General features: G+C 32.7%; 2 protein-coding genes across 4 annotated transcripts; one reads left to right on the forward strand and one right to left on the reverse strand.

The window, feature by feature from the left end:
- Positions 1-2564: 2564 nt before the first annotated feature.
- On the forward strand, positions 2565-13854 carry LOC132736831 (large ribosomal subunit protein uL13-like). Its single transcript, XM_060724052.1, has 7 exons — positions 2565-2666; positions 7131-7203; positions 7392-7457; positions 9168-9269; positions 9746-9891; positions 10439-10561; positions 13715-13854. The coding sequence occupies exons 1-7, from the start codon at positions 2649-2651 to the stop codon at positions 13796-13798; spliced, it is 612 nt and encodes a 203-aa protein (XP_060580035.1). The 5' UTR covers positions 2565-2648; the 3' UTR covers positions 13799-13854.
- Positions 13855-15260: 1406 nt separating this feature from the next.
- On the reverse strand, positions 15261-20876 carry LOC132736797 (BTB/POZ domain-containing protein 17-like). 3 transcript variants are annotated; one of them, XM_060724015.1, is made up of 4 exons: positions 20734-20876; positions 17595-17841; positions 17078-17176; positions 15261-16810 (listed from the first exon to the last, which is right to left on the reverse strand). In XM_060724015.1, exons 1-4 carry the CDS (start codon positions 20768-20770, stop codon positions 15733-15735), a joined length of 1461 nt encoding a protein of 486 aa, XP_060579998.1. In that variant the 5' UTR covers positions 20771-20876; the 3' UTR covers positions 15261-15732. The 3 variants fall into 3 exon arrangements, with proteins under 3 accessions (XP_060579998.1, XP_060580004.1, XP_060580011.1); XM_060724021.1 differs by lacking the exon at positions 20734-20876 and adding an exon at positions 20624-20694; XM_060724028.1 differs by lacking the exon at positions 20734-20876 and adding an exon at positions 20651-20673.
- Between the last annotated feature and the right edge of the window lie 19 nt (positions 20877-20895).

Here is a 20895-nt window from a genome sequence, read left to right on the forward strand (position 1 = left end):
AAAACCTAACGTGCCGCCCGTTTTCTGTATTTTTTTTTTTACAATACTGAATATAGTTGATTTACGCATACAAATTAAAAAATTTATTAAATCTAAGCGGCGTGTTGGAGAATCATTTTGTTTTTGTTTAATAAAATAATATTATTATTTACGGAAAGTGGAATACATATCAAAGGATAGAAAGAATCCTTAGGGAGTCAATTATCACTGAAAATACCTAAAATGAGATTTTTTGCCTAGTAGATTTATCCATCTTTTCTGAACACATTCGTGATTTAATTTTGGAAGCAGTTAGTCCAAAAAATGTGTTTTTAAACGTTTTAAAACGGTACCTGTACCATTTTTATCTGCTATTCGCGTAACCTGTCAATTATCGATAACGCTCCGCCCCCTGTTGAGGCATCAATGAGGGAAATCGGTAGTTCCATATATGCGTGAATTACCGGTCCATACTGGTCCATACTACTCGTAATTCATGTATCGTACAAATACCGAATATCGTCTACCTTTTATTAAGCCTTTTTTATAAAATAAGAAATTGTCGGCCAATGTACGTAACATAATGTATGAAACATAAATAATTAAGTATAGCGGTAAATCGTTGATTAAAAATGTAATTGCTAAAATATCCATAATGTGTGAAAATAATTTGTCAGTCCCGTTAATCTGATAGATATTACATTGAGTTTATGGACTTTGTACGGATTCAAGGGCTTGCTTTACATTCAACCTCGTTTTCTAACAATGTCAAGTAAAACAACAACAAAAACAGACAACATTTTTTATGTGAACGCCTATATATGACTTGTGGTAATTAAGGTGTCCCTGACAAATTTCTAAACCATTTTAGGTTGTCTAAGGCTGATTATTTCTCTATGAATCAGTAAAAAAAGATAATAAAATATATTATCAGTGAATGGTTTGAATAAATTGTTCGCCAGTAAATCGGACACAGTACTAATAAACCTGGGACAAAGTATAGAATTTATTGTATATCCCAGTAGAAACTGGATCTCTATGCCGTGCTTAGATGCATAGATGATATTCATGATAATAGAAGTAAAAAAGGTCAGATCTTAATGAACGAGTGATACCTTTTATTTCTATTAAAATATGTTAAGCATTTATATCAATTTGGAGGAAAAAATATATAATATCCCGTTCTTATTTGTACATCTACCATGGACTTTAAAAGACCGTCAGAAGCTCAGTTTTTTGTTATTTTGATTTATATTTTAACGGAATTTCATAAACGAATACACAGAGTGACACTGGTATAATATAATAATAATGCTGATGATATTTAAAAGTGAAACAATTATATACCCCGCTAGCGTTGCGCAAATACGTTCCATTTCCCCCCACCGAGTGCCTCAAATTTTACAGAAAGTCACGTGACATGTGCGGACGGTAAATCACGTTAAGATTTGAAGAAATTTCTGTTATAAACTGATATTAATCAGCAACTTTTTAATTGGTCAGATGTCACTGGGTCATAAAATGTTGTTAGAGTATGTTACCGCAACTTGTGACCCTCTCTGGTGCGAAATTTGTGTATTATGCAATTATTTAGCGTGAAACGTAGGGGGTCCGAGAGAGAACAGCCGATTTATGACACTTCGTTTGATGTGGGTCGGACTATTTTTGAATCGGCATAACTTTTTTAATAATCAAGCAATTAACATTCGGTTTAAAGCACATGAAAGGGAATTCATTTACGGAGGGAACCGTGTCAGGGATTTTTGTTTGCTCAATCAGCGGCTTAATTATCTTTAATTACGTAATATGTATGGTGAAAAAAGTCGCATAAAATGTTTGACGTTACGTAATATTTTTTTGAGAAAAGATAGAAAAAATTTGAGACACCGTTCCCCAGATATTATAAGTATGTTTATTTTCCAAAAGTTTGATGACAAAAAAATAAAAAATGACTTTGATATGACGATTTAAAATGTTTGGATTTTTATTAAAAATCAATCATTTACAAAGGCATTTTTTTCAAATATGTTATTTTTTTTGATGATCAACGACATTTAATGCACAAAGATTAAATAAATAACAATTATTACTAAAATAAGTTGGTTTAAATGACATTTATGTGAGTACCACGAAAAGTGTCTGTTGTCACCTTAAAACCTCACTTATTAACTCTGCCTGTCACATTGTCCTTGATAATGGGTCCTTTTCATTTTACTGCTTCGAAGTCAGTTTGCACTTTGATTTGCCACCCCTACTGTAAAGTTTCTGACAGATAGATAGATTTAGTTGCACATAAAATAAATACATGTATTTACATGGCAATGGCATATTTTAAAACATACGTAAAACTACTGACAGACATGTTTGAGTGAAAAACAAAGTCATGTCAATCAACATTATATAAGTTGGCACAAAAAAGGGTCGTTGTGACTCTTATTTCCATTGTAGTTCTTAAGTTTTATCTGACAGGTATTTCATAAGTTTTATGTTACAGTCGTTTCATTTGCCGAGAAAATTCGTTTGTAGTATGGACTGACCGAGTCTATAGACTAGTCTGACCATGAATTCCGACCCGGAAAAGTCGGTTCGAACGGCATTTAGCCAAGAGCGCTTTGCACCGGAAAACGTGTCCCCACGTTATTTCCGGTTATTTCCTCTTTCTTTTCAACATGGGTTTCTCAACTAAGGTAGAAGTGCTTCCCTCATTAGAACGATTTTAAATGAAACACACTTGAGATATTTGAAAATTTAATGGTTCATTTTTGAAGATGAAAGGGATCTTCGTTTGTTATTGAGTCCAATATGTAGAATCTGTCAGTTAAACACTGATAATCATGTTAAATAGGTGCAGTAGTTTGGAAAAAACGAAATGAAAAATTAGACATCATGAATCTGCTTCTTTAAGTTATTTGATTTACAACATACATTGATATTTTTATCTGTAGTTTTAAGTCTTATTAAGTGGCGTCTGAATTTTATTATTTGTTTTTTTTTGAAAACTGCAATTTAATTAGTGTGACCTGCTTAATTTTTTACCCATTTTTTATTTTACAGAGTTGAATTAGCAATATATAATTTCCTAAATATTGGCTATTTTAAAGCTGATTGACTAATAATTGATAATCAGAGACAGCTGATTGACTAATAATTGATAATCAGAAATGTTATTGATACAATATAAAAACTATCTAAATTACAAAAAGACCTAATTTGTAACTGATAAAATTCCGTTGGTCACATTGTTCTTTGGTTAAAACTAAGGAAGAGGCTAGCCGTACGGCTAGCCAAAAGTTCTAGTCGTACGTGAGTCACGTACGACTAGCCTGGACTCGCTGTTTTGTCTAGCCGTACGGCACTTTTAAAATTAACATGGAGCTAAATATAAGATGTTTATCAGGGTTCTCGGGGACGCTTATTTCGGCGTCCCGGTACGCATGTTTAATACAGCTGGACGCAAATATTTCAGAGCAAGGATTCCACGTACGCTTAATTTTGCCTGGGGACGCATAAACATTACCGATTGTTCACAACCACAAATACACAAATGCGTCAGCGCGTGTCAGTCTATAGGTAGGCGGTCCTATGCATATCGACCCGTGAAGCGATTAGCCAATCAGCGATAACGCTTCCGATCATTATCACGCAATAGTGATCAGACTAATGTATACACGCTCTGATTACCAGATATATAACACGAGGTGATAATTTTATACCTTTGATCAACAGTTGATTGGAAATTAGCAAATTTTACCTACAAAAGGATAATTTTATTGACTATTTACGCCGCAAGTTTAAAGACTGTTTTCTCAAATTACAAATGAGTGTAATTTTGAATGATTGTCGAATATTTTCGGCATTTTCTAGGCACAATTTTGCTTTAGTTTCATTCTTGCAAAACTTTTCTATAATTTAAGATATTGTGCCGAAATGCCAGGTACACATACGCTTTTATTCTATCCGAAAATTGATCCGGAACATCGGCGATTTCACGTTCGCCAGAAACCCTAAAATTTCGCAAAAATTCTCGGTTACCAAGCCAAACATGCGAATGAATTGTTCCTTTATTATTTAATCAACATTAAATCTTTAAATATCGATCTACAATTTGTCCCCATTTGAAGATATTTGCTAAAATAATTGTCAATCGGATGAATCTCTTACACACTGCGTGAAGCTGTACACGATTTTCCTATTCATTCCGCTAAACGCTGCCTATATACATTTACGTTTTTTTTTACAAATACAAACTTTTTGTCTTTAGAGTAGACTTTTTTAACCAGAATAAAATTTGATTTGGTATAAAAGTGAAAAAAAAAACGATTTCCATGTGTTGATGCATTAATATGAAATAATTCCATAATAAAAATTAACAACAAAACAATAATTATACTATGTAGTTCAGAGTTTCTTTTGAATAACTATAAACTTTGGAAGTCTCTTGAAGATTCAAAATATCAGCAATGCTATTGTGAGCATTGAATGACTAATCTGTAAACATATTAATTGCGACGCGCTTTTGGACTCCAACTTTTTCAGGGTTGGGAGTCCATGGACTCCATGTTTTAAAGTCCTAATGAGAACCCTGGTTTATATATCTGTGAAATTATATGGAAGTCGAACATGCATATGTTATTTTTTGCCTCATGATTATGATTTGTTGTTTTATTTGTATGAAAGGTGAATTTTTGTTAATTAAGCACATGGATCGAATAAATAATGATCGGAGTGGAATAAATAAAAAGAACATTGAAGAAAAAAATAAAACGGTGAAAAACAAAAATAATTGTATAATTTTCAAATACAGTAGATAAATATCGAACATAAAAGCACAATCAATTAATAAGCCTTAATTAAAGCCTATATACCCAGGGACTGACAATAGAATTTTAAAATGCGTTTCACAGAACATGCAAACTCCTTAATGATAAACAAACTTCTACACCGTCTGTAATTGACGCAATTATCAGATCCAAACGACAATAATTTTTCATTTTAAAGGTGTCGAACATTAAACTTATTTAAACAAAAACGGATTATCATCAAAATCAAAATTTTGTAAACTATTTCAATTGATGTTATTTAACTGCGATCAAAGGCTATTTTTTGTCAACGTACGTCTTCAGGGACAAAGATCAATATTCATACTTTATTTACTGTAGCCAACAAGGCGATTAATTAATCTCTAAAAAGTAAACATTCGAAGACAATTGCTGTTTCTTGGTTAAAATCCTCGCTTAAAGATATAAAATAACATAAGTATTTTAGACTTCCATCTAATTTTGAAAATGCCGTACGGCTAACCAATATAGTGTGTCCTTGCTAGCCGTATGTGACTCACGGTAGAACTTTTGGCTAGTCGTACGGGCCTGTACGGCTAGCCACTACCTAAAACTAAATTAAATATTCTTATTTCATTCAAATTCTTATGGATTCGGTCTTGTGGCTAAGTACAAAACTTAGCCGAACGTGTAAGTGTAAAATATGTGTCAAATGCTGCTGTCCATGAAGCGGTAGGTGTTGTCAATTCATCACACAAGTTTGGTTTTATACTTAGCCACATACAGTCATAGGTATTCGTCGCGTTGATTGGTCACTACCCCCAGGCCCCAATAGCCTCCTCTACAGCCCTCCTAACTCTCAAAACCATGTAAACTGTAGTATTTTTCATTTGAAACATGTTTAAATATTTGGCATATATGCTTTTTATCCAATTTTCTTTTTTTCCCACAAAAAATAAAAATTGATACATCTATATCCTGCATATTAAGTAAAGGTATGCAACTCTCGGCTCATTTTTCAGCACACAAAGTCATCTTAATATGAACTCCGTAACTCCAACATTTTTTTACCAATTTTCAAAATCTTTGTACCAAATGGTCGAGAATTGATAACTTTAAAAGGAAATAAAGCAGTTATTACAATCATTTCAAGTTATAAAAAGATATGTAATCTCCAATTCACGCAAGTGTAGTAAGTTGACGGAGACTTGACCATGGTTTTTTGTCAAAATTACCTGACTAAACGGCAGTTTGTTCGAAATGAAGAATATTTTTTTGTATTGCACATTTAAAAATGATAGAATTTTATTATTATTTGTAATAACTGTTCAATCAAAATATATGAAACTATAACAAACCGTTTTTCTGATATGACAAATTGTCATGCAAGTAATGGTTCTGCAGAGTGCTCTCCCCTTTATTTTATTGTACAAAGTATTTTCATTGGTCTGTTTTCACACAACCAATGAAAATACTCCATACAAATGCATCTGTTTATATTGAGAATTTGACAAATCTGAACAGTTACAAAACATTTTCTTTTTCAAAGTTTAATCCCCTCTTCCCCTGAAATGCATTGTGGTGATGTCTATTTCAGATGCATACATTTCTTTATATCTACAGCCCTGAAAATTGATGACATCGATCAATTGCTCTGTAAATATATATATCAAACTTGTAATGAAGTTGTTTGCTTTCCTATGTTTATTAAGGTGACTGTCGGTTAATTTAATTGATGCAATAGATATGATTATAACTGGTATTGTTGTGACTTTATGTATCAACTAATAGCATGAATTTCAGTAAAAAACAGTAATTTTACTAGAGTGGAAAAGGATAACATGGGATATATAAAGACCACTTATGATGATAACTCACTGGCATTGAATGTAAAATGAAACTACTTACATGCACTACCAGCTGATGTGGTTTTATATGTTGATTGAATTGAGTCACAAAAGTTTAAAATTTGATTTTGACATTTTTACACCAAATTGATGATACTTGTAAGATATACTTCAATTTGGAATTGATAATGTAAAACTTAACATTTATTTAAACAAAAGCCCTAATTGCCTAAAGTGGACTAGATTTGGGAATTTTGTGTCATTTTGCAGAAAATAGGAATTTTTTCTGCCAATAGCAAAATTAATAGTCTACTTTGCTAGAAGCTTAAATAAATTTAATATATTGTAATTGGTCTTTAGTGTAAAAAAAATGAGAGGGACTTAAAAAAAATAGGGGAAAACATTTGTTAATTGGGTAGGGCAATGTGCCAAAATTAATTTAGGCTCCAAATTACCATGAAATTAGGGCTTTGTATACGTAATAAAAATATTAAAATTTCTTACATCACAACTTGTCTCTTTTCAGCCCATTCTCATCGATGCCAGAGGGCATCTGATGGGAAGACTTGCAGCAATTGTGGCCAAGACTATACTGCAAGGTTTGTAAAATTCATTCATTGTTCTTGTACATAAAATTTTGTCTTGATAAAATATTTTTTGAACACCATAATGTAATATTAACAAGTGTACTAATTTGTTTTACCGAAATACTTACGTGTAATAGCAATTTCGATTATTTTATTTATTTTTGGTGATTAACTTATTGGAAACTAATTTGTATATTTAGGTCAGCGTGTTGTTATTGTACGATGTGAAGGTATCAACATTTCTGGAAACTTCTACAGAAACAAATGTAAGTAATATCCAGTCAATAATTTCATTATTTTTATAGTCTTAAATTTCATTACTTTAGGAAAAAAAGTATGTCGATAAATTTGAAAAAAAAAAGAAGAAACGATTTGATTCTATTTTGGGCAAAGTGGAATTTTTCTGACATTGGGACTTAGTAAATGCTTGCCTGTCTGAAGATTTTTGTCTTTGTACTTACACATTTATGTGGCAGATAAGCTTGAATTTATTTTGCTGTATAACTGTTGATATTCTTGAGTATTTGATACATGATTGTTTTATACCACTTATGATGATAACTCACTGGAATTGATGCAGAAATGAAACTATTTACATGCACTACCAGCTGATGTGGTCTTCTTTTGTTTCCAAAATAAATGCAATTTGTATAGACACATTGCAAAATGCAACACTTGTTCTGTTTCAACTTCAATATTGTATATTATAATCTTACCACTTATGATGATAACTCACTGGAATTGATGCAGAAATGAAACTATTTACATGCACTACCAGCTGATGTGGTCTTCTTTTGTTTCCAAAATAAATGCAATTTGTATAGACACATTGCAAAATGCAACACTTGTTCTGTTTCAACTTCAATATTGTATATTACAACCTTACCACTTATGATGATTACTCACTGGAATTGATGCAGAAATGAAACTATTTACATGCACTACCAGCTGATGTGGTTTTCATTTCTTTCTTTACAAAATTAATGTAATTTGTATAGTCACATTACAAAATGCAACACTTGTTCTGTTTCAACTCCAATATTGTATATTACAACCTTACCACTTATGATGATAACTCACTGGAATTGATGCAGAAATGAAACTATTTACATGCACTACCAGCTGATGTGGTCTTCTTTTGTTTCCAAAATAAATGTAATTTGTATAGACACATTGCAAAATGAAACACTTGTTCTGTTTCAACTTCAATATTGTATATTACAACCTTACCACTTATGATGATTACTCACTGGAATTGATGCAGAAATGAAACTATTTACATGCACTACCAGCTGATGTGGTTTTCTTTGTTGTTCTTTTCTTTCCAAAATAAATGTAATTTATATAGTCACATTGCAAAATGCAACACTTTTTCTGTTTCAACTCCAATATTGTATATTACAACCTTACCACTTATGATGATAACTCACTGGAATTGATGCAGAAATGAAACTATTTACATGCACTACCAGCTGATGTGGTTTTCTTTTTCTTTTATTGTTGCCAAAATGACAGTCAAATTTGCTTTGTTGAATTATGATACTTGACACTTGAACTGTTCGAATTTCAATAAAAATATATACTGTACTTATTCAAGTCAATATTGTATGTATAATATTTTGACCATGTATGATGATAAATCACTGGAATTGATGCAGAAATGAAACTATTTACATGCACTACCAGCTGATGTGGTCATTTTTCATGTTACAAGAATTCCCCCAATATTAAACCTTTTGAAAGTTGTTGGATAAAAACTGCACAGGATGATAACTCACTGGTATTGAAAGCAAAATGAAATTAATCACATGCACTACCAGCTGATGTGGTTTTACTGTATAAAGTGTGCGGGAATATTCTTGTTTTGAAGTAATTGTCATTAATGTTGAAACACTTGTCATTAATGTTGTCATAATTGTTGAAATAATTGTCATAAATATTCAGATGATTGATAAATATTCTTACATGTGTTTCAGTGAAGTACTTGAAGTATCTGAAATACAGATGTAATGTGAACCCGTCACGAGGACCCTTCCATTACCGTGCTCCTTCAAGAATCTTCTTCAAGGCCGTAAAGGGTAAGTTTACTCTCTAGTATATCATAGCACACAAATCTTTTGATAATGCTGGAATTGAAATGAATTGCTCCTTTTAATGTAGGATTATGCAAGCATTTTTCAAACGATTTTGCAATGCCTTGTTTAGTACCTCTAGATTTGATGTGAAAATATTTCATCTAAAGGTTAGTTTTAAATATATTGAAGGTCGATTGCAAGACAAGTTCTTGGGACTTGTATAATAATATATTTTACAGTCTGCTTCCTGGACCTAACCAGTATTGGTGTCATCTGAGGAAACAGGGTCATGACCTATGTAGGGCACGAACCCATGATCCTTGGGTTGAGAGACAACCTAATCACTAGGCCACTGCACCTCCTCAATCAACTGTAGAAATGATACTGACTTGACACTTTGTTCTATCTGGTTATTAGTTTAGTACAAAAATTCTCAGTGCTTCTTTTTGTCATATCATGATCTTCTTTGTGTTTTATAGGAATGATCCCACACACCACAACTCGTGGTAAGGAAGCCCTTGGCCGTTTGAAGGTATTTGAGGGTGTCCCACCCCCATACGACAAACAGAAGAGGAAAGTAGTACCAGCAGCTCTCCGTATTCTCAGACTGAAACAAAACAGAAGGGTATGACTTGTTAAATCTGTTCAGTTATAGCTATTACAATGTATAGTACTGTAAGTGTTTCAAACTTTGTACAAATGCTTAACTTTGATGACTTTATTAAATTTTTTGGCATAGTTTACTGCAGTAGGTGTAAAGTTTTTGAAAATAGCTCTTAATTAAAATTGTGGATCCATATTCTTTAGAATTTACGTAATATCTAGTACTTCCTGTGGATGCCCAATCTTTCATTGCTGAGTTTTGTAGAATCCTCCCTTTCATAATCGCTCTAAACCACAAAATGATAAATACTTGCTCCTCACCGCTGTGGGTTTGAATCCCGACAGGGACTTGGGATTCTTTCTTGTGAGGAAGGTATCAAGCTAGCTCGCAGAATGTTGGTGGCTCTACTCAGGTGCCCGTTTGTGCCTGAATTAATGCATGGAATTTCACCTGAGGTCTTCCTCCACAAGTAAAGCTGGAAAGTTGCCTATGACGTATTCTGTGTTTGTGCAACATAAACCCAAACTCTTACTTGAAATATAAAACTGAATCTTTGTGTCTCCTACAGTACTGTGATTTGAACAGACTTGCCCATGAAGTTGGATGGAAATACCAAGGTGTTATTGGTACACTTGAGGCCAAGAGAAAAGTCAAGTCAAAGAAATTCTACGAAAATAAAAAAGTTGCTGATGTAAGTATGGTAGTAAGGCTGGACAGGTTATACACTATGTAGACCATTTGTGATGATCATTTCCCGAACTTGATCTTAACTGAAAAATAAAAATATTGATCTGAAGTGGTTTACATTTTACTTTGAAGTTATTTTACCTAGGAGAAAAAATCTAGTTCTATTCAATGTAGCTGTAAAAGTGAGCTTAGCTAGACAGTGTATTGATATATATATATAACATGCATGGATGGAGAGTTATCTTGGTTACCCAGGTGTCTGTTTAAACTCTTTGTACTACATCAGTCAGGAGATATTCAAGCTTTAGTCTAGATTGCTATTATACAGGCAACTTGTGTAAATCATGCAAGTTTGCTATTTTTTACATGAAAGGGGATGTACAGTATACATGATTACTTAATCGGTCTGTAAAGTATATACCTACAAGTTAATGGTGCTACCAAAAAAAACCCAAACTGTTTTTGTCAAACTTTCCAAATATTTCAATAATTTGAATTTTCTATAATTTGAGTTCAAAATCCTGTAGGTCTTAAAATTGGTTTAGTCTGTCACTGCTAATGATGTTTATGTAATATTTGCTACTCTTGATGTGAAATGATGTCAACATTACGCTGAAGCAGTAACAAACCATTTATATATTTCAAATTAGGTTATGTTAGGTTCCTTGTTGAAGAGGGAGGAGCTTCGGATTAGAAAAGCATCGACAAAGTGTATTTTGTCAGCGATAAAAGTTTGGTTGAAGGAAATAATCAATAAAATACATTTTCAGTTTCTATTTTTGCCAATGTTAATTATCACAATTAGGGATATCATGTTATCGGGTCAAAAATAAAGAGCCTAGTTAAACTGCACTTGTAGGAAAGGTTTGTCACTCCATTGCCACAATTTAAATTTTAAAGAGGATGAATTTCGTTAAATTGTGGTAAAAACATGTCAAAATTGATCATCCTTTAAAAGCTTGGTTGTCTTTTGAGAATGTTTATTTTTGGTTTATCCAAAATTTGATCAATTGGGGTGGGCTCTAGAAACAAATTGTATTATGTTAAGAAACCGTCTACATAAACCATTGGTGATGTTAATTTCCCGAACTTGAAACTTCGTGAAAACTCAATATTAGCTGAAATGGTTTATACTTTCATCTTTTTTGTCAGACATTAGTAAGAAGTGACAATGAATCTATGTCAAAAGAATACATTTTTTTTTACTGTCAAATGTCCGTTATTTTCGTTTGACTTTACGGAGTGGGGCTATCCTTCTCACCTGAGTGTCAGGGTAACAAAAGTTGAAGTTTTACATGCAAATTACTGTACTTCATCATATCTCATCAAGATCTTTGCCTGTAACTTCACATGCTTATAAGAAATCATGCTAGGTCAAGATCCAAGGTCCATAACTCGAGCATGACTTGACTGATTAATGGCCTTATGGCATTTTATGAAATTAGAAAAATTCCTGATTTAAACCTTGCATGCTACATCTGTCAGAAACAAATTGTATTATGTTAAGAAACAGTCTACATAAACCATTGGTGATGTTAATTTCCCGAACTTGAAACTTCGTGAAAACTCAATATTAGCTGAAATGGTTTATACAGGGTTCGTACAGACCTGGAAAAGTCATGGAAAATCGTTTTTTTTTTGTGAAGAAATCATGGAAAACTCAGGGAATTCTGAAATTTGGTAATTTATCAGGGAATTTCACAAAATAATCATGGAATTTCTAATAAATATCCTTGAATTATTTAATTTGCAGAGTATTATTCGCTTAAAATAAAAATGTACTATTTAACTATATGCGTCTACGTTATACGACAATGGCGTTTGAAATTGGGATTTAGTTGTGTTACACCTAGTTATATTTTTCTCACGGGTACAAATTGTTACGACACCGGTTTGGTTACTTCCGTTTTCACGACCTTGCATTTTTAAATGCATTCTACTAAATAAATGAATGAAATCATTTTTATGTTTTTTCTTTACCATTTTGAGGACTGGTGTTGTTAAACAGATGAAATTTGATATCATGGAAAACTGAAATTTGTCATGGAAAAATCATGGAATTTTAGGTCAGCAAGTCTGTACGAACCCTGTTTATACTTTCATCTTTTTTGTCAGACATTAGTAAGAAGTGACAATGAATCTATGTCAAAAGAATACATTTTTTTTTACTGTCAAATGTCCGTTATTTTCGTTTGACTTTACGGAGTGGGGCTATCCTTCTCACCTGAGTGTCAGGGTAACAAAAGTTGAAGTTTTACATGCAAATTACTGTACTTCATCATATCTCATCAAGATCTTTGCCTGTAACTTCACATGCTTATAAGAAATCATGCTAGGTCAAGATCCAAGGTCCATAACTCGAGCATGACTTGACTGATTAATGGCCTTATGGCATTTTGTGAAATTAGAAAAATTCCTGATTTAAACCTTGCATGCTACATCAGTCTTCAAAATTATTGAAGGTTTTTACATTAAACTTATAATTGCTCTTGGGGGTCATATTAATAGGTCATAATCCATCACCCACTCATAACATGGATTTTGACAGTTTTTGAAGTTAGAAATTCTTGGTTCACTTGAGTACGCCCTCATACTTATAGCTTTTTATCAGCTTATGTTTGTTTATTTTGAAAGGCAATTTTTATATGAAAACTGACATTTTCTCCTAACCAGGGCTATATAAAAATATTACCATGTATTTTATGAAATTGCTAGGATCATAGTATCTATGCCTTTTTCAATTGACCAAAATTTTAAGTAATTACAAGTCACTGCTAATGATGTCATAACATAATATTTGCTACTCTTGATGTAGAATGATGTCAACAAACTCTGAAGCAATGACTTGTAAATAAGAAATCCTCTATAAAATATGAAATTAAATGTTTTATATATTATGTATAACCTTTATGTATATGAACTTCAAGCATGGAAAGATATGACTGTGGAATTGAGATAATCCTGCTATATGTATATTCTATACTAATAATATCTTGGTAGGACTTTTAGCCTGGCCTTGTTCTTAATTGGTTACTTAGACAATGTCATTATAGTTGCGAATGCTTGAGTGATGAGTATCTGACACGAGTATAACAACTGTTCATGCAAAATACTAAAGATATCACACATGTAAAAATGTATATTATTGTATTTTCAGAACTTGAGAGCCAAGGCACGTCTTAATGTTGCATCCAAGATTGCACAGTACCAGAAAGTGATCGAGGGTTACGGCTATAGATAAACTGTCACATTGTCTGTTATTTAACATTAAATAAAGCTGACCAGACGAAATGAAAATCTTAAGTTTTATTTCAGTTGACTCTTAAAATAACATGTTCTGTGTATTTGAGAGTCATCAGGAAGTCTTATCTAGTTTGTACAGAATTTATTTTTGTTTGATTGTGAAGCAAGCTATAAGCTTATACACTGTCACACTGGAATTCATTCTTGGAATCAAGCAGCTGGTGTAAACTTTTTTTGCTGAAGGAAACAACAACTATTCCCAGATGGGATTTGAACCATGTGGCCAGCAATCCTTAATTTACTAGTCTGTAAACTTAAAATAAGTTGGCCACCCAACCACTATTTAAAGCAAGCTTGTGGTTAGCCTAAGGAATAATACTTTGGTATGAACTATGGCGCAGAATCTTCCTTCACCTATAAAATTAACAAGTGCCAGTTTTGAGTTCTGACCCTCGAAAACAACCATTCTGAGAGAAATACACTTGCATTATTTAAATGCTGGGGGGGCGGGAAGCTTATTTAAGAGAAACGTGAATATTTAATACTCTGTGTTTTGAGTATCTTGAAATGATGCCACTCAACTGTAGTGTATCACCAGAGCATGTATTACTTTATCTTCACCATTGGTAGGGATATTCTGTATATCCTTGACTTATGTAAAGGTCTAGTGTTTCCATAAGAAACAATATTGAGTTATTAATAAAGTTCATATTAAAATTGATTATGAAAAAGTAATAAGTGGTCGGCAACTGTCCATGGACGAAACTGCTCTACATTTAAATTTATGGCAGTAATTGAAGAAAAAAACTGAAACTGAAATAATTTTTTGTCTTGTTGAATTGCAGTATTTCTTATGAATTGTAACACACTTTGATAAATTGGGTCTAGTTAATCAACTGGTAAGAAAAATGGTTTGTATTCACGAGTAAACATTTACAATACTAAATTATTCAAGTGACTGTGCTGTTTTTAGCTGATTTTGTAAAAGCTTACTTTGTGAACACCAACACAGTGTGTATTCTAGGACACCGGATTGCAGGATTCATTCTATTTTTTCCAGGTTGACGCACAGTTTTGAAATGTGCAATTGAATTGATGAAGCTTTCTCAAAAAGTGTAATATTTCTAGTCCAAAGGGAGGTAAAATTCTAGGGAAAAATACCAATCCTGGCTTGACATAAACATTTCTTAAATTTTGTAATAGAAACATACTTTATATTGGCTCCCCTTGTTTTTGAAAATCCTATTTGTTAAAAGTGAGGGATGGAGGCTTAAAAAATCACTGCAATTTTTGAATTACAAGAATAGACACTAACCTTTTATATACAAAACAAAATTAACCAATGACTCATTTAGAGGCAGATAGTTGTTTATCTAAAGCATCTGATTGCGTCCCAGTTTTGATGAAAAACTGCTGATTATCTTTGTAAACTAAGTCGAAATAAGAAACAAAAACTGGTAAAAGTTTACTACAATTTAATACAATAAAGTGAGATTTTTATATGTAAAATTTTGATATGTTTTATACATTTAAAGCAATATAATAACAACAATAAACAACATTGCTAAATAAATACAGTATTAATAAGCTTTTCTATATGAAAAAGTAAGTACCGGTATTTCATAAAAATAGAAACATGAACACTATATAAAAAGATACTGCAATAACAATTTTAAGAATAAAAATTTGTTCAATTCAGACCTGGCCATTATTGGTAAACAAATAATGAAAAAATGAACACAAGTTACTAATATAATGCCGCGTTCAATAAGGGAGATTCTAATAGGATTTCAAGCTTAATCATAAAGATTTAACTGTAAAACAACAATTCAAAGATAAAAATACATTCAGACTAGAAAACTGAAAGCACACGCCTTAAAAATTCAGCCACTTTAATATACATAGATATAACAAAAGCTGCTAGGTAGAAAGTTAATTATCTTTATCCCACTCGACATCCTTAATCTTCAAGAACAACTTTGCTTCAAGGTTCCCATTTACAATGTATGGAGAGTTATCTGCCTTGAGATGTTCTATTTGGACAACATTGTCTTCTGTGAAGACGCTAGACGAGGCTGTAAATTTATGGGTGGCATTGTAGGAGAAGGCAACGTATTTTACCCCATTTTTGATCCCGTACAAGATCAGGGACATGGAAGTGTCCACAGCAGACAAATTTTTACACAGCATTTTCAACGACATAGTGACATTTGGGGACGTGTAGCCGTACCAACTGAATGTCTTGAATGGACCTTTGGGCCAGAACGTGACCTCAAAAGGGATCTCTTTCATATTCTTTTTGTTGGACGAAGCAACAACATCAACTGGGATAGTTACCAAATGGTTGATTTTGCTCTCAAACTTCTCTACGTAGTTGTAATGCAGCAATGTGAGGTCTATACATAGGCAGTAAAATTTGCACATATAGTTCCGGAACATTTCATCCCTGTGATTTTGATACACTTCATTCATGATGAGTGAATGGTAACGATATGCGGCATTTATTTTATCAGAAAATATATCTTTGTGATCCACATACAACTGTGACTTTTCGATCTCCAACAACTGCTTTGGCTGCATCATTTTAAACCTCAAGAGCGGGACAACTTCCTTCACATTTAATGCAACATCCTTGTGGTTACTTTCACTCAACAGCCACTGCTCAAGCTTTAGCCATAAATCAAACTCGTTTGAAATAACAAGATCGCTACTTGACAAAAACTCCACAACTTCATCTTTCGACAGATCCATCCAGTCTGCTGTCTTCAGAATGATTTCAAAATTTGATAAGATGAATTTGCGGCACTTATCCACAAGTAGGCTGTTTCCCGTCATCTTGGAGTATTGGTACCATGACAAGGTTCGGTTTGTGTCGGGTGATTCAACAATGTGACGGGTCATGTATTCCACACAGGCTGTACTAAGTGCAGGGATGCAGTACTTGTCAGCTAACAGCAATATTGGCAGAACGTTATCTGTTGTTAGACCAACAGAACCAGAATATATGTACCTGAAAAAATATGAAATGGTATATAATTATGTCTTTTAGATAATTAGATTTATTTTTAACACATATCCGTATAAGTATTTCTATTCAATTTTATTAGGTAGGTAAAGTAATAAAAAAGATTTGCTTGTGAATCAGACTTAAGCTATCAACTGTAAATTACTATCAACTTCTGAAATAATAAGCAAAAAAAATGATCATTTTAAAATCATAGGAATATAACCTATCTTTATTGGAAAAGAAATAAATAACATTTATATATCAACTTACCGGAGGAATAGAGAAAATACAGGTATACATTCCTCCTCCTCTGTCAGTTTAATCTCAGGTTGGCTTGCTTCTTTCCATCTATCCTCATTTAACATTGCCCTGTAAATTGCCAAGAATATATTAAATATATTAACTTTATCTGTTCTAGACTTCTTTACATAGAATAATCAATGAAATATTATCTCCTATTTTTAGGCAAACAAATTTGTAATTTTGCATTAACATTAAATTACATCAATATGCCTTATTACTAAAGAATTATTCTCGCCCTGTTTAATTTCATGATGTCTTTATTAAAAATTTAATTAATAACAGAGATCTAATTTATATACTGTACATTTAATTTAATCAGTATGCAATCAGGCATGGTAATCAGTCAAAAGAAATTAAAATGATTTTATTAAAGCATATGCATGCTCTTAATATAAATGACCTGTTTTCATTTATTTTTTTTGCCTTAAACTGTAAAAATTAAATTAAAATGAAAGAATAATATTCATTTATTTGTTCAACTCACTCAAAGACCTCACTGCAGATGATCAGCATGAATTTATGGGCGTAAAATCTTTCGTCCCCAACTTGTATTATTATATCACTCAATTTTTCATTGTTGAAAAGGGAGGCAAATCTGTCCACAACCAATTTATTATTTTCTATATTCTCCAAAGAAGGGTTTGTACATGTATTACCGACTCCGCTAGAACTCTGAGCATCTTTCAGCGATTCTGTAGCAGACATTTTATGGGTTCTTTTTCTGCCATACCCTGAAAATATATCAAAGAAATAAATTTAAGGGCAAGCAGTCATACCAAATCTGCAATTTTATTATGATATAGGGTCTATAAAAAAACCCCCAAAAATCTTCTTGGGTTTCTGTGACTGCTTTGAAGCAAAGCAAATTTTTGGAACTTTATAATCCTTCTGTGAGTTTTTATACCCTTGAAACGAAGTTTGGGGGGTATATAGGAGTCACTCGGTGGTATGTCGGTCCAGCGGTCCGTTGCATTTTCCTTGTCCAAATCATAACTTGAAGACTAATGATTGGAATTCAATACAACTTCATACAATGATCAAGCACATTGAGAGAAAGTGCTATGCACAAGAATCATAATTCTATCTTGACTTATTACAGAGTTATTGCCCTTTGTTACTTTTCTTAGTCCGGAGCATAACTTGATAACTACTAGTTGGAATTTAACAAAACAACTTCATACAATAGTCAAGCACAATAAGGGGAAGTGCAGTGCACAAGAAACATAACCCTATCTAAAGTAATTACAGAGTTATTGCCCTTTGTTACTTTTCCATAGCTTTCTTTTGTCTGGGCCATAACTTGAAGACTAATGATTGGAATTCAATACAACTTCGCACATTAAGAGGAAGTGCAGTGCACAAGAACCATAACTCTATCTTGACTAATTACAGAGTTATTGCCCTTTGTTACTTTTCCTTGTCCGGAGCATAACTTGAAAACTACTGGTTGGAATTCAAAACAACTTCATACAATGGTCAAGCACAATAAGAGGAAGTGCAGTGCACAAGAACCATAACTCTATCTAAAGTAATTACAGAGTTATTGCCCTTTGTTACTTTTCCATTGCTTTTTTTGTCCGGAGCATAACTTGAAGACTAATGGTTGGAATTCAATACAACTTCATACAATGATCAAGCACATTGAGAGAAAGTGCAGTGCATAGAAACCATAACTCTTTCTTGACTCATTTAAGAGTTTTTGCCCTTTGTTACTTTTTATTGTCCAGTGCATAACTTGAAAATTAATGGTTGGAATTCAATGAAACTTCATACAATGGTTAAGGGCAGTGAGATGAAGTGCAGTGCACAAGAACCATAACTCTATTTGGACAAATTACAGTTATTGCCTTTGTTACTTTTTTGTCCAGTGCATAACTTGAAATCCAGTGGTTGGAATTCAAAACAACTTCATACAATGGTAAAGGGCAATGAGAGGAAGTACAGTGTACAATAACCATAACTCCATCTTCAGTATTTGTAGAGTTATTACCCTTTGTTCTTTTTCCTTGTCCGGTGCATAACTTAAAAACAAATGTTTAATGCAACTTCATACAATGGTCAAGCCAATGAGAGGAAGTGCAGTGCTCAAGAAGCGTAACTCTTTCTGGACTTATTACAGAGTAATTCAATAAAACTTCATCAATGGTCAACCACATTAAAAGGAAATGCAACATACAAGAACCACAACTACATGTATCTTTAATTGCCCACAACCATAACTCTATTTCAAGTCTTTTGCAAGGTATTCTGTTACTAGTAACTAGTTACTAGTAACTAGTTACTAGTAACTTCCTTCTTTCAAAAGCAGTCTTGTGGGGGGTATTTATCACATTTAGTGATAGTTCTAGTTTTTTACAGAAGACGCAATTATGGTTTCATACAAAGATACTACCTACCTTCTTTAAATACTTCATTTAAATATAGACCATGTTTAATCATGGACCTTGCAAGATTTTAACAGTGAAAAAATAAGCCCAGAATTTCCTATTGATTGCTTAAGGTCAACTGCTTACATGAATATAAAAGTATCACATACAAAACCATGTTAACTTTTGTTTTGTGTAAACCTGAGGTTAACCAGTGACTATGTATTACCACAGTGTTGCAATTGGATAGCCATTCTGTCAGATTTGACACTCAGAGAAAGGTCCATTGATGATTCTAAAGCCAATGCATGTGAATAATGGTGAATGGTTAAAGTTCAGTTAAATTCCCTCTGCTCATCAAAACTGCCCTCAGGTGTGGAAGCTGAGGTTACAACTAATTGGTGCAGTGTGATCATGATCACTTTAGATTAGACAACATGAAAAAACAATTAATCTTTGATAAGTGATGCTTTTCCACAAATAACTTAAATTTGCAATAATTAAACCCTAATAACCTGCCTTATTTTTTGCAATATGGATTTGCCCAACTTTGAATCTTGAACAGTCTGCTCAAAGTTGAAGGGATTTCAATATAAATACAACAATTGAGCCTGGTCAGACTGCACAGAATGAGATCTAAGAACAGGGGTATTGCTAGACCATCTAATAGACTTGTCAAAATGACAGAGATGACTTTGGACGGGCAATGTCTTTCCCAACGGTTTGACAGTATGAAATTACGGTCTATGATTTTGATTAAACCGTTCACACCGAATTAATTAGGATAGGGTGTATCAAATTTTACAGTCATTTTTTACAGTCATTTAAGTGTACTCTGATGTGAGTGCCAATTAATGCCCATGGTGAAAGCCTGGTGAGTACTCTACTTATTCTTTAAATACACATGTACTTAAGTTAAGGCAAATAAAATACACCTACATCTTCAGTTTAATTATTAATGACTAGTGTAGAAATCTAGTTAACAGGTTAAAATTGATGATGAATATTTCTTAATTTTGCAGTACACTACTTACTGCAATCACTACTTATACTCATTTAAACTTTCACTTCTTAATTGAACAATAAAAAAAATGCTAAAAATAAAAAATAAAGTCAATATTTCCATACAAAGCATAAGAAAACTTACAAAAATACAAAAACATTAAGCATTTACATTCAGATGGGAGAGTACTCTAAATTCCCATAGCTAATTGAATTTTAAAGGGGTATTGTGTTCAATCAAAGTTGATATATTACCTCTGATATTTTCTCTGTAACCTAATATGTATTCCATTTTATTTTACCATGTTTTCATATTTTTCTTTCATTTTTGTTAAATAATGTCGTTGTTACGCACTGTTAGCGCTGCACAACGATGTTGTACGTTACGTCACGGTGCATGTCGTCACAATATTACCG

This window comes from Ruditapes philippinarum, unplaced genomic scaffold, assembly GCF_026571515.1.
Source record: "Ruditapes philippinarum isolate M1 unplaced genomic scaffold, ASM2657151v2 ctg172_1_1_1_1, whole genome shotgun sequence".
NCBI classification, from domain to species: Eukaryota; Metazoa; Mollusca; class Bivalvia; order Venerida; family Veneridae; genus Ruditapes; species Ruditapes philippinarum.